The sequence below is a fragment of the Piliocolobus tephrosceles genome, chromosome 2, assembly GCF_002776525.5.
Source record: "Piliocolobus tephrosceles isolate RC106 chromosome 2, ASM277652v3, whole genome shotgun sequence".
NCBI classification, from domain to species: Eukaryota; Metazoa; Chordata; class Mammalia; order Primates; family Cercopithecidae; genus Piliocolobus; species Piliocolobus tephrosceles.
The window spans coordinates 39733668-39747675 of NC_045435.1; the positions used below are offsets into that span (position 1 = coordinate 39733668).

The 14008-nt window shown below is 43.3% G+C and overlaps 1 protein-coding gene across 3 annotated transcripts in view; it reads right to left on the reverse strand.

The window, feature by feature from the left end:
• Positions 1-599: 599 nt before the first annotated feature.
• The window catches only part of MYLK (myosin light chain kinase), a 222234-nt gene continuing 208825 nt past the window's right edge, over positions 600-14008 (reverse strand). For 2 of the 3 annotated variants that reach the window (XM_023214904.2, XM_023214905.2), the window contains exons 14-16: positions 8483-8612; positions 6919-7050; positions 2301-2643 (exon numbers count right to left, since the gene is read on the reverse strand). In XM_023214904.2, coding sequence (XP_023070672.2) covers positions 2399-2643; positions 6919-7050; positions 8483-8612 — 507 coding nt within the window. In that variant the 3' untranslated portion in view covers positions 2301-2398. Of the gene's footprint in view, positions 2644-6918; positions 7051-8482; positions 8613-14008 lie in introns of all 3 variants that reach the window. The other variant, XM_031935156.1, reaches the window with a different exon arrangement.

Here is a 14008-nt window from a genome sequence, read left to right on the forward strand (position 1 = left end):
ATTATACAACTCATCATAATGTAGAATCAGTGGAAGCCCTGAGCTTGTTTTCCTGCAACTAGACTGTCCCATCTAGGGGTGATGGGAGACAGTGACAGATCATCAGGCCTTAGATTCTCATAAGGAGCGTGAAACCTAGATCCCTCACATGAGCAGTTCACAATAGAGTTTGTTCCTGTGAGAACCTAATGCTGCCCCTGATCTGACAGGAGGCAGAGCTCAGGCGGTAATGCGAGCAATGGGAATCGGCTGTAAATATAGATGAAGCTTTGCTCACTTGCCCACTGCTAACCTCCTTATGTGTGACCTGGTTCCTAACAAGCCACGTACCCGGGGGCTGGGGACACCTGCTCTATATAAGATATCCTTCTAGAATGATACAGTACTAAGCTGATGCTCAAGAGAAATTTTGAACTAAATGTGTAAATTAGGCTACCTGTATAAACAAGAACTTCCTAAATCATTCTATTCCATAGTAAAACACAACCACGTAAGCCAGTTCTTCACATATATGCACCACAGTGTCTGTTTTTTGTTTCCAAGAGGTATCTGTGTCCTTTACAACTGGTAGCATGGAAAGAAAGAGAAGTCTGCAAAGATTGAACAAATAGCATGCACTGTGGTATCCTTTATTTAAAAATTGTGAGCTGACTACAGTTGTAGTGTTCTCATTTACCATTCTGATGGCATAATAAACCAAGAGAACATTAACACAATTCCAAGAAAGCATTAACCTGTAACACACATATACACCACACATGCACACACACAACATACACGCACACAAAGGTTATATTCTGAACACAAAAGTGATGGAAAAAAGCTTTGAATGCTCTAAATCAAATAAAAACCCTTTATTATAATAAACTGTGGCAATACTGTGGCTACTATGAAAAATATTGTAACTATTTTAAAAGCAAAAGGAAAAATACTGGCAGTTTGAAACTAGCAGCAAAAAGCAGATAAAAATAGAATGGAAGATAACATAAGACTAATACCAAAATTCTAATGTTGATACTGTGTAGGATTGTACTGAAGTAATTTTAAATTGGTTCTTAAGGAACTCTTAAAAAGTCCCTTAAAATATTAAATTGTTGCACCTTACAAACAGTGGAAAAGAAAAAAAAGGATTTGGAATGTTACACACACACAGAGGAAATGTATTAGGTCTATCAATTTTGGTCTTTGTTTATGACCTTCAAAACATTTTATAAAGAAAAAATTTAAGTGCCAATGTAGTGAAAGAAAGTTAAAAATTCCTAAAGACGCAAGTCTGAGTGCATTTACCAGGTCTAAGAATATATTTAAAGGTTGGGGGCAAGGCATGATTGATGCACATTTAAGAAGAAAAATATGGAGCCCATAAGGTAGGTCAAGTTCTTTGGAGAGTGTTGAGAATGAAGATGTATTAAACTCTGGCTATCTTGGAGGAGATTCCAAAGTACATGGAGTTCTCCAGCTCTTTATCAGTTGAAATCTGTTTCATCGTGGCCAATAGATAATTAAGACTAACTTTTCAGCAAACTGGTTTCTCCTGTATTCAAACACAAAAATCTTTACCACACATTCAGAGCTGATACTCTATAACAACACAAATAAGAATCCTGGTTTACAAAGGAAACCATATAAGCAAGGATTTTTTTTTTCCATGGGTTCTTAACCAAATGTCTGAAGCTGCTAGACATCTGCAAAGAGGGGATAAGTTTAGATTTCCTACTGATTTTGGAAGAAAAATATTTTCCTAAGGAAGCCAGAGTCATCCATGAGCAGGGACCTGTCTTCGGAATCTAAGAAGCATAATGTCCTTAATGCTTAAACTCATGACAAGCTGAGATCCAGAAAAACTGGCAGGTGAAGGGGAAAGAGAAATGGAGAGTTTGAACACCTGCAGTGTGCTTTGGACTAGAGTGGCTCAACTGCTTTCAGAAATGAATTGCTGGAGTACTGGGAGAAAAGCCAGTTATCTGGAGTCAGGGGGTGGGAAGAGAGAGGCCTCCCATCTCCAGGGACCCTCTGGGCTGAGCTGTGGGCCAGAACCCTTGTTTTGGCCTTATTTTTCATGAGCACAGTCAAGTGGAGAATTTATGACTTTGCCCAGGTAAATATTTGGTTTGGTTACTTTCTCTCTAAAATCAACTGGTCAGCCAAGTTACTGGTGTTTTCCCTAAATGAAATCTAGTGGCACTAGTATCTTAAGGTGCCAGCTAATATAGATTAATGCCCATCAATAACGCTGCTAGGTATCAACTGCTGTTGCTGAAGAATCAACCCACAAATGACCTAACTAGATAATCTATCACACTAGGTGCTTTTACTATCTATCTTTTTTTTTTTTTTTGAGTTTTAGAGAAATAGTCCTTTTAATATGACTTAGAAACTGCTTTTCTCTGGCTTTGTTTCACTCTTCTTCCTCTTCCCCTTCCCCTTCGCCTTCCTCCATCGTTTCCACAATGAGCTCTGCTGTGCAGGTGGCTTCTCCAAGACTGTTGACAGCTTTGCAGGTGTACTTGGCATCATCATCCCCACAAACATCACTAATAATTAAAGAGCAGTTCCCGTCCTCATCGTAGTCTATCTGGAAGTGGCGGGACTCCCTGATTGACTGGTCATCTTTGAACCAGACAACCTCGGGGTCCGGGTATCCTACATCACAGGGAGAGAACACAAGTTGCAGGAACTGTTATTCAAAATTTCTTGTCAACTCATGCAAGCAACTCATAAGCTACCACTATTGATTAAGGTGGTTAAGGAAAAAATTTTCATGTTGGCCTTCATCAACTGTTTTGATATCTATATTAGAAAATGGATATGTCTTGTAAATACCAATATCTGAAACCCCAAATAGAATATTTTAAAGTTGTTCCATTTCCCACACATTGGACTAGCACCATGTCCCACCTATTAAAAAACTTAATGGTTTTTTTTTTTTTTTTTTTTTTTTTTAAGTGATGAGTCGCACTCTGTTGCCTAGGCTGGAATGTAGTGGCATGATCATAGCTTATTGTTGCTCAAATTCCTGGGCTCAAACAATCCTCCCTTCTCAGCCTCCTGAGTAGTGGAACTATAGACATGAGCGACCATACTCAGTTAAACATCCCACCTTTCACTTTTTGAGGGGTAGGGAGGCAGGGTCTCATTCTATCACCCAGGCTGGAGTGCAGTGGCATGAACATGGCTCACTGCAACTTCCTGGGCTCAAGCAATCTTCCTTCCTCAGCCTCCCAAGTAGCTGGAGCTACAGGTACACACCACCATGCCCGGCTAATTTTTTAAAAAGTTTTTTTTGTAGAGACAGGATCTCCTATGTTTCCCAGGCTGGTCTCAAACTCCTGGGCTCAAGTGATCCTCTGACCTTAGCCTCCCAAAGTGCTGGGATTATAGGCGTGAGCCACCACACCCACCCACCTTTAAACAGAGTACTACCTGAGGCTAGGCATGGTGGCTCACACCTGTAATCCCAGCACTTTGGGATGTTGAGGTGGGCAGAAATTCAAGACCAGCTTGGCCAACATGGCAAAAAAATAAAAAAGAGTACTACCTGAAATACTGCTCCAACTCCAACTCTACACCTAGATTTAAATACTTTCTTAGATTGAAAATACAATTTTCTTTTTCTTTTTTTTGAGACAGAGTCTCATTCTGTTGCCCAGGCTGGAGTGCAGTAGCGTGATCTTGGCTCACTGTAACTTCCGCCTGATTGGTTCAAGTGATTCTGGTGCCTCAGCCTTCTGAGTAGCTGGGATTACAGGTGTGTGCAGCCACACCCAGCTAATTTTTGTATTTTTAGTAGAGACAGGGTTTCAGCATGTTGACCAGGCTGGTCTGTATCTCCTGACCTCAAGTAATCCACCTGCCTCGGCCCTCCCAAGTGCTGGGATTACAGGGGTGAGCCACCGCGCTTGGCTGAAAATACAATTTTCTATCTTTTTTTTTTTAGACAGAGTCTCACTCTGTTGTCTAGGCAGGAGTTCAGCAGCATGATCTCGGGTCACTGCAACCTCCACTATCCAGGCTCAAGTGATCCTCTCACCTCAGCCTACTGCATAGCTCAGACTGCAGGTACACCCCACCACACCTAGCTAATTTTCATATTTTTTGTAGAGATGGGGTTTCACCATGTTGCCCAGGCTGGCCTTGATCTCCTGGACTCAAGTGATCTGCCTGTCTTGGCCTTCCAAAGTGTTGAGATTACACGCATGAGTCACTATGCCCAGCCTAAATTTTCAATTTTGTATAACAAAGTTAAATAATTTAAATGAAAAATAAGAGTCAAAACAAAATGGGAACAAGGGATCTTTTTGGAGTGATGAAAATGTTCTAAAACTGGATTGTGGTGGTGGTTGCGTAACTATAAATTCATTAAAAATAATTGAATTGTGCATTTAAAATAGGTGAATTTTATGGTATATAAATTATAACTCAATAAAGCTAATAACAGCTATATAAAACATAATTGAAAAGAGCTGATAATATTTCTAAGAAGAAGAAAGCAATATTTGTCTTAGTCTGATCCAAAGCAGGTAATTTGCCTAGGGACAATTGGAAATGGACCTCACCGATGAGCCTTATGCATTAGTCATATTTCTGCAAAGTTCAGCAATTAAAAAATAAAATACACATGCATATAAAATACATACATATTACATATGTTTAAAGTGTATGTGTACATATATATGCACAGAAGCATTACCAACATTGTGCATTTTGGTCGCATGTACATGGTATATACATGTATCCCGCTTTTAAAGTCATACATATACATACCTTTAAAAATATACAATATATTCCACCTGACTTTCTCTTAAATGTTGGAGATGTATTTTTATAGGAAAAAAACTGTAGCCCTGATACGGTTTGGATATTTGTGCCCCCTGAATCTCATGTTGAAATGTGATCCCCAGTGTCGGAGGTGGGGCCTGGTGGGAGGTGTTTGGGTCATGGAGGCGGATCCCTCATGAATGTCTTGGTGCCCTCCCCAAGGTAATGAGTGAGTTCTTGCTCTGTCAGTTCATGTGGATCTGGTCGTTAAAACGTGGCATGTCCTTCTCTCTCTCTCTCTCTCTCTTGCCATGTGACATGCCTGCTTCTGCTATGATTGAAAGCATCCTGAGGCCTCACTGGATGCATATGCTGGCACCAAGCCAAATAAGCTTCTTTTCTTTATAAATTTTCCAGCCTCAGGTATTCCTTTATAGCAATGCAAACAGGCTAATACGAGCCCTAACCTGAATAAAAATTATACATAAGAAATCAAGAATTCTAATGTTCTTTTCAATGTTGTTTTTTCAAAACAATTTTGGAAATTGTTTTTTTGAAGTAATTAGGAAGACCCAGACCATGAGGAAAATTGGGTCAGGAAGAGCTGGTCATAAAGTACCCTGCACCCCCACGCCCTGGACTCTCAGTGCAAAAGTTTCGATTTTGTTTTTATCACAACAACATCCATATGCTTTAATTTCTCATCAGAGCTCCAGCCAAAAGTTAATAAATATCAACGAAACAATTCCAAAGAGAAAATTAAGTATGAAACAATCCCAAAGAGAAAATTAAGTACAAAATGATAATCATTATGTTATTTTAAAACATTCGAAAAGGAAGAAAAAACTTCAGAAGACCCAAATGCAATGGTAATGGTGAGAATTGCAAGCAGTGGCTCCAGAGCCTTCAGCAGAATCCCCAGTCTGAGAATTTTCACATTGTCAAAGGCAGCACATCCACTTTCTTTAAATTGAATGGAGAAAGGGAAATGCCTATGGTAGGCAAAGCATTGATAAGGCACTTTGACAATATAAAGATGGAGAAGAAAAACTATTTTTTCCATTCCTAACTTTGGGTTATTTTACTCAAAAGGCATTGTCTAGTCACATTGCTGGAGAATCAAAGAAAGTGGGAGGCACAGTTTGTTCTGACTGCTGTACTGTGCTATGCGGCCTTGGGAAAGTTGCCTAATAAACTTCTGTGCTCTATTTGGTCAGACCAAAATGGGCGATAACCTGCCACCCTGCTTGGCAGGTGAAAGTCATAGACTTGAAGCAAAGAGCCTGTCTTATCTTGTCCCTTCTCTTTCTAGATGGTTGTAATCCATATGAAAATGGAAACGCTTTGTGTCGTCAACTTTGCTTATTTCTCAGGTGCTATGCCATGACCCCTTAAGGTCCCTTGAGCTCTGACCACTGATGGGTCTATGGCTGCATTATTCCCAGCAGGCAGATAAGCAGCCTGGGGAAGATGGCATCGGCTGAGTGCTTTGTCCCAGGTGCCTGGCTTCCAACTGGCCTCAGTCTGAAGTCACAGTGCATGCTCTCTCTCTGTACCTGCCAGTCCCACAACTTTTCCCTTTACTCCATGACATCTTTACAAGATCTGAAAGGTTCCCCTTTCTCACATATGTCCCCTCACAGAATCCCCAGAGCCACTCTATGACTTAGCTATCATCTTACAGTGGAGGGATCTTAACCCAGGGGAGCTGGACCACCATCCAAGGTCACACAGCCTGTGGATGAGTAGCAGAGCCTGCCGACTCCACATCCTATGTCTTTGTGCCAGCCTTCCTTTGAGGGCCTCGTATGGGCAAGTCACATGCTTTTCAGCAGTTTACAAAGCTCATTTCACTAAGCATGTTCCAAAGCCAGGTAAGTCCATGCAAGGCCATTTCTAAACTTAGGTCTAGTGGCTGGTGTAAGTAGGTAAAATTTCAAATGTGCCCCCTGGGGAAGTGACTGAAGTACACACCTTCAGGACGTGGGAGTGCAGGGCATCGCCCTTTATGAGCAGCTCCTGCTGACCCAGTTTCCCCCAAAGCTTGGCGGTTCCTCATTGTCCCAGGCTGCACAGAACTGACATCTTGCCCAGGGTGCATGGTAGGGACCCTACCATCCAGCCACACCCTATTGATGGTGAAGAGAAGCTACAACTTACCTTCAATCTTGCAGTCAAATCTAGCAGCACTTCCCTCCACAACTTCTAAATCACGAATGGTCTTAGAGAAATAGGGTTTTACATGAGGCTTTTCCTCAGCAACAGCCTCAAGGAAAGCTTGGGACACATCTTCTAGAAGACAGAGAAGAAGACCAGGTCATTTCTTCATTCCTTGTTCTCGCCTCGCCTCTAGCTTAAAGAAACTAACTTTTTAAAAAGTCGCCATGATAGAGCAAAGAAGGCAGCTTTGAGAACTGAATCATAAGCATGGCTTTCTCCTGGGGACAGGTTGGCCTGCTGCCAAATGGTTTTTGGCAGAAGAAAGAACTGTGCCCAAGCTGAGGAAATGATCAGACTCCCCCTTTCCCTTATGCTGACATGTTGAAAGAGGAAATAATCTTTAAAAAGGATTTCTGGCTGCATTTCATGCTGCTTTAGGATTCAGCTGAGGGTATCTGAGCACGGCAAGACCTCGCTGGCCTTCCTAGTCTTTGTATCCCTCTGCCCCGCTTCTGCAGCAGGTGTTCCACCTGCTTTTTAGAAGGGAGGAGCCATGTCCTAGCCACATCTTCAGCTTCCAGTGGCTCTTTCTCCATGCTCACACTGCCTTCATGCTGTGTGACTGTGGACCAGGATATGGGATTGGTTCAGGGAAAAGCTATAACTTGGAGGGACAACTGTATCTCCTCCCTTCCCTTCAGGCTATGTCTAGGTCATCTGAGGAGGGGCAGGAGTGACCAGGCCTGTGTGCTACAGTCTCTGTCCCTGGTTGCAAGGAAGCTCCAGAGCAGGCAGCTGCTGGCCGCACCAATAACCCTACCTTTGCTCACCAAAGGGATCTAAACTCAGCTTCTCACCAGTGGATACAAAAAGTACCAGGCAGGGAGGGACAGAGGGTGTCTCTGGCCACATGAGATAACAGCCTGGCCCTTCATGCACCTGAAGCAGGAAAAGGCTGGGGCTTTCACTGAGGAGATGGATGGGACAGCATCTAACACGGTGAGCAAGTAACTGACCCTATTAGTTTCCAGGAGGGGCCCTGCCAATCCCAGTCTGCCCAGTTCAAATGACATGATTCAGCAGCATGAACAATGCCAAACGAATGTGGACCATATGAGTTCATTTTTATTTAAAACAAAACCACAAAGATGGTAGAAAATAGAATATTTCGTAAATCTTACACAACTACATGTAATTTTAATGTTATTTTTGCCTATTAATATAGAAGTATCACTTCTGCCATAAGAACAAAGGAAGATTTTAATAAAGTCTTTGTTAATTTTAACACAAAATATATGAAAAAGCGTAGCTGAGGTCATCTAGTTCTATTAGACAAATAACAACTTTCCCTCTGAAAATGGCTAAGCCTAAGGTTAAACGATTAAGAATAATTATTAGACTTAGTAACTGTCAGGGCAACTCAAAATTACTTCTGAATTTATCTTTGCAGGGCATATTGGAAAAAAAACAAAAAACAAAAACAAAACCAACCAAAACTTCAAAATGCCCCTTTGTTCCCCAACCCTTTCTTTCTCACCAGCTGGATGGAGAAACTCCTCCTTACCTTCAGATTCTAGTTTTTCTGCATTGAGCGGGCTGGTTGGTGACCCTGTTGAGGATTTCCTGCCACTGAGCCCTGAGATCATTGCCATAGAGGACAGTCTTCCAATGGCTCTCACAGCATTGCCCGTTTTCTGGAAAATAGACACGGGGGTTGGACTCAGGCGTTGTCCCTGGTTCCAGCTGGGTAGTGTGAGGGGCTGCGGGGAGTAGAGCCCAGCCCCAGAGAAGCAGCTGTTCCCCGGATAAAGGACCTCCCGAGAGCCGAGGTTCTGCCAGAGGAGCGAACCCAACGTTGCTCTGCTCAGCACTGTCAGTGTGTCAGAAGATGTTCAGAGAATGGAATGGGGCCTGGAACTGATGTGTGCGTTAATGTGACTAAACAAGGTCAACATGAGACAAAAACCCTTTTCATACAGTGCTTCAACTCCCATAAAAGGGATAGTTTATATAAAGCAACTGCAGGCTGAGACAGCTCCAAAGACTTATTGCTGACTGGGCCTAGCGGGGCTGTTTCTCGTAAAACAATGCCAGTGATGTGATTATAATTGGCCAAGAGAATAGTTACTACGGATCCCACAAGTCCTGATGCAAAAATAATCATGATAATAATAACAGGGCATCCTGTTGACCTTGGGCAAGTCACTTAACCACTCTGGGCTTCAGTTTCCTTCTCTAGACGGAGGGGGCTGGACAAGATGATCTCCAAGGTCTCATTTAGCTGTGTTTATAATTCAGAGACTTAAATGATTTGGAGAAACACTCTGGCTGGCCCCAGCACAAGTCTACGATGCAGTGAAGCTCTGGAAGGGAGCTCTTCCCTGATGTGCATTCAGGCACCGAAAAGAAGCATCAAAGAAATAAAAGGCAATGGCACTTTGCTTTTCGGTGACTAGACTTGGGAGAGGAAAGAATTTCTGCTGAAAAGGATCAGAACTTGAGATGTAATTTATTTACATTGTGAAAATTCTACCAAGCATAGGATCCCTAATAATGTACAATTGTGTCTTATTGTTTTTTATCTTTCAATAAGTTTTTCACCTTTTTTCTAAGGTTAACAGGAATGACTAAGAAAACTAAGGCACAACCAAGTTTTTCCACCCCTGCACCCAAAGCATCTTTTTTAGGCATCTAAAAGCTGTGCATCCAGACAACAGATGTCACCACAGACTGGCTACTTGTCCCCCCTGAGAGAGGAAGGAAACAGCCTCTTCACAGGCAAATGGCTTGTACTCATTGCACCTCAAATTCTGCCGGCAAAGCCATTTTCCTCCTGAATTCACTTCACATGCTTAAGTACTTCAGTAAAGCCTCACCATTTAGGACTACTTGGAAAGCCAGTACGCTTCAGTAAAAAGACTGATCATTTTGAAAGTAAATAACTTCTGGGTGCTAAGGAAACATACAGAAAATTGTGTGCGTATGGCGAAAGAGGAGACCTACTGCGGTGGACAGGATGACCTTACTGTCATGCCTCCTGCCGTCCTTGCTGCAGATTGCTTTCATGCACTTTGGACAGACATTCCACCTTGCTCTGTCCCCTGGCCACCCATTCTCGCACACATCATCACTGTGTGATGTGGGTATGTTTCTGGCCTCTGCTGCCAGAGTGAGGCTGGGTCACTGAACAGAATCCAGGGAGCCCCAGGTGGAGGTGATGAGGAGGGGAGACGGTGAGAGATGAAAACCGAACAACTTAACTGTGAGCAGAACCACGGTGTGGCCCTGCAGAGAATGCCTCTGCAGGCTTGGGCCACGTGGCAACCTTTCATGCTCTTCTGGGAGATGTTACTGGTTCAGCCTCTTTGTTGTGCCAGCTGGAGTGTAGAGAGACCCAGCTCTTCCCACGGTAGGTTATTCTGCCCTCAGGAACAGGTAAGAGGTGGTACGAGCCATGGCAGCCCTCCCTATGTAGTCAATGTCAGACCAGCCTGCTTTCTAATCAACCTGATTCTCAGACTCTGCCCTTCTCTGCTCTCCATTCCCTTTATCCAACACAGATTGGTTTGTCATGGGCTAGGAGCCTCTAAACCCAGAGGGTTTGTTCTCAAAAAGGGATAGGTTAGTTCTCTAACCCTAATTGCTGGGAGACCTTGCACAAGTCAGTTCCCTTCTCTGGGCCTCAGGAGCCTGGGAGCAGATGATTCTAATCTCCCTGCAGTTCCAGACCTCTACAGAAAGACGCTGGTGTATATCCATAAATGTGTAGCAAGGAACACCCGCCTTGAACCCATGAGCTCCCCATTTCCAGACATCAGGATTGGGACTGATCAGGACTGTCTTCACTTGTGTGGTGTGGAGAGATGATGCCTTTTCTCTTCCAGGTTTTATTTAATAACAAAGTGACTAATATGAACCTATTAGAATGAGGAAACAAAAGAGTTACAGTATTTCAGAGGAACTAGTAAATCTATTAACAAATAAATAGGTCTCACATATGGAGAACTTTTCTAAAAGATGGAGATATCTAGCATATAATTTCTAAAACATCAAAAAAATCTGGAAATTGATTTGTGAAAAAAATTGCTGAGGAAGTTATTTGTCAGAACTAGAAATGAATATATCGGTATGTTCTAGTCTTCCACTTTTATGCCTTTGAGCTGACAACTGGTTATTGCTTTACTGTCCAAGGACCTTTGGAAATTTTTGGAACATCAAGATAGCCAAGTTTTAATTTTGTAATTTCTGCCTTCATTTTGAGAAAGCCTTTTTCTCGTTTGAGGGCAATTAACCAGGCTGAATTCCTGTGTCACCAGTGGACAGTATCTGCACCGGCCTCCTTCATGCAGCACAAATTCCCTGCCACTTGGAGTGCTTGTGGGGCCAGCCATCTTGGCTTGCTAAGGTAGGCTTGTGGAGTTTCCCACGATTAGGGTCTTTTGATGCCAATACCAAGACATTCCCTGGCAAATATATGGCAAGCTGGTTACCCGCACACCAGTCAGTCATCAAAGCCCCCCATATATATCATCAGCCCCAAGACTATAGTTTCCTCTGAGCAGGGCATACCATCCAAATAGGATGGCTAAGAATACTCCATGCTATGCTGAGTCCAGTGTTTTCTTCCCTAATGCCCTTGGTTCATACTGCTGGGGTCTTTATGATTCCTGGAAAATAAAGATGGCTACCCACGGGCCTCTGATGTCTAGTCTTTTGCTTCCAGTGTGCATGCAGAAATGCTATTAATCTGTTCAACCTACCTGCCCCCATTGCTGCACCTTTCCAACATATCTTTGTAAAATTCTTTTAATACAAATTTAAAATATACCTTCTTTCAGAATAACTTCATTCTAAGATGAGTAATACGATTACCCATACGTATATGAGTCATCTATACCCAGTCTAGCTTTGCTTGTAGGGATTTGTTCCCATGTCGCTTCATTCCTCCTAGGGCTTTTTATGAAAACCACACCAGAATAACAAGAAGGTGCCTTCTCTGGCACAGCTACAGAGAGTTCTGGGCCATCTGAGCCTGCCCTTCCCCTCTCCCTCTGCCCCTGCTTGCAGCCCATTCCTTCCCACTCCACCCCACCGCACAGAACCTTGGCTGCTGCAAGAGGGAACCCCCATATTCCAAGGGGAGCTAAGGCCCTGGTGATGGCAGTTAAAATGCAGAAAACGTTTTCCCAAGGGAGCAACGTAACATGAAATGGTTAGAGCTGTTAACAGGGAAGCTACTCTTCAGGGACGCTACTTGTTGAATGGGATTTTTGTGGACAACTTTTGTGGAAAAATCATTTCCAAATGTCGCCATCTATACTAAAATATAAAATCAAGTTTCCTTCTCTGAATTCTACCCTTTTCTTCCCCTGCCCTTCCAGAAAACCCTATGGCTAATAATGCCGTAAACAAGAAGAAAAAGAAATTGATTAAAATATCAGCATAGGCTGGGCACTCAGCACTTCGGGAAGCCAACGGAGCAGGATCGCTTGAGGCCAGGAGTTCAAGACTAGTCTAGGCAACATAGTGAGACCCTGTTTCTACCAAAGTTAAAAAAATAAAATAAAAGTAGCCAGTGTGGTAGCGTAGGCCTGTAGTCCTAGCTACTCAGGAGGCTGAGACGAGAAGATTGCTTGAGCCCAGGAGGTCGAGACTGCAGTGAGCTATGCTTGTACCACTGCCCTCCAGCCTGGATGACAGCATGAGACCCTGTCTCTTTAAAAAAAAAAAAAAAAATCAGCACCACTGTGATTCCCTGACTGATTTAACTGAAAAATTCCCTTTGCCTCCTCTCCTATTTCCTTGTCTCTTCTCTGCTCCTAGCCCCTGGGTTTAGGAGTCCTCCTGGCTTTGGTTTGTCTGCCAATGTTCCCAGGTGATGAGGCTGCCCCTTAACCTATAGCCTTAGCCAAGTAATATCCACTTAGACTCACTGCACTGAGGACTGCCCTGCCCTGACATCAGCTTCCCTATCCTTTCCAGAAATATTTCCTTGAGACCTTCTGGCCACAGGATTATTAATACAGCTGGCCTTGATTTTGTAGATCCTCTCCCCTTTTTTATAAAAGAATATTTGATACTCAGATCCCAGTGGCACCAAAAGGTAAGCAGCTACAGATGTTTCAACTCACCTTGCACTTGAGGGAGGCCTGGAGACCCACCTAAACCTTCCCATGAGGGGCGTAGCCAGGAACTGACTTCCACGGTGGAGGAGCACAGCTGAGATGTGCTCGGGATGGTGGTCACTTAAACTCCACACTTGTGGCCCCCATTTGCCTTTGCTCCCTCTTTCAACCTCTGAGTGACACTCTACTTTTTGAGGCAACTGTGATTTAGTCACCTGGTGTGGCAAATGACCAGTGTTCCAGTTGCCTCCAACACAGTAATTTCCCTTTTCTCTGCCACCCAGTCAGTCTGAATGCCCCTGGGTCCCTTGAGTATCCAGCTAAAAGACTCTGCTCCTGTCAAGCCAAGCCCAGCCAGAATGGGTCCGGCTCCCACCTCTGTGCCTTCTCCTCCACATGTGCAGTCCTCTTCTCTGTGTTCTGACTCAGGTTCCACACCTGATTCAAACTCTTGAGCCTGGGAGCATTTCTTCATAATCACATCCAACTCTGGTTGCGACCAGGTCGGTTCTATCCACACACACCCATGGCTATGGAGAGCTATCTGGATAGTTTACGTATCTTAGTGCGCATTACATCCTTTCATGTCTAGTTGCTTCAGTTCCCCATTGTACTACATGGTCGCTGAGTCTAGAAACCATGTCCTCTCAATTGCTTGAACCTGGGAGGCAGAGGCTGCAGTGAGCTGAGATCGTGCCACTGCACTCCAGCCTGGGTGACGGAGTGAGACTGTGAAAAAAAAGGGAAGGGAAGGGAAGAGGAGGGGAGGGGAGGGGAGGGGAGGGGAGGGGGAAGGAAGAAAGAAAAGAAAGAAAGGAAAGAGAAAGAGAAAGAAAGAAAGAAAGAAAGAAAGAAAGAAAGAAAGAAAGAAAGAAAGAAAGAAAGAAGAAAGAAAGAAAGAAAGAAAGAAAGAAAGAAAGAAAAAAGAAAGAAAGAAAGAAAAAGAAAGAAAGAAAGAAAAGAAA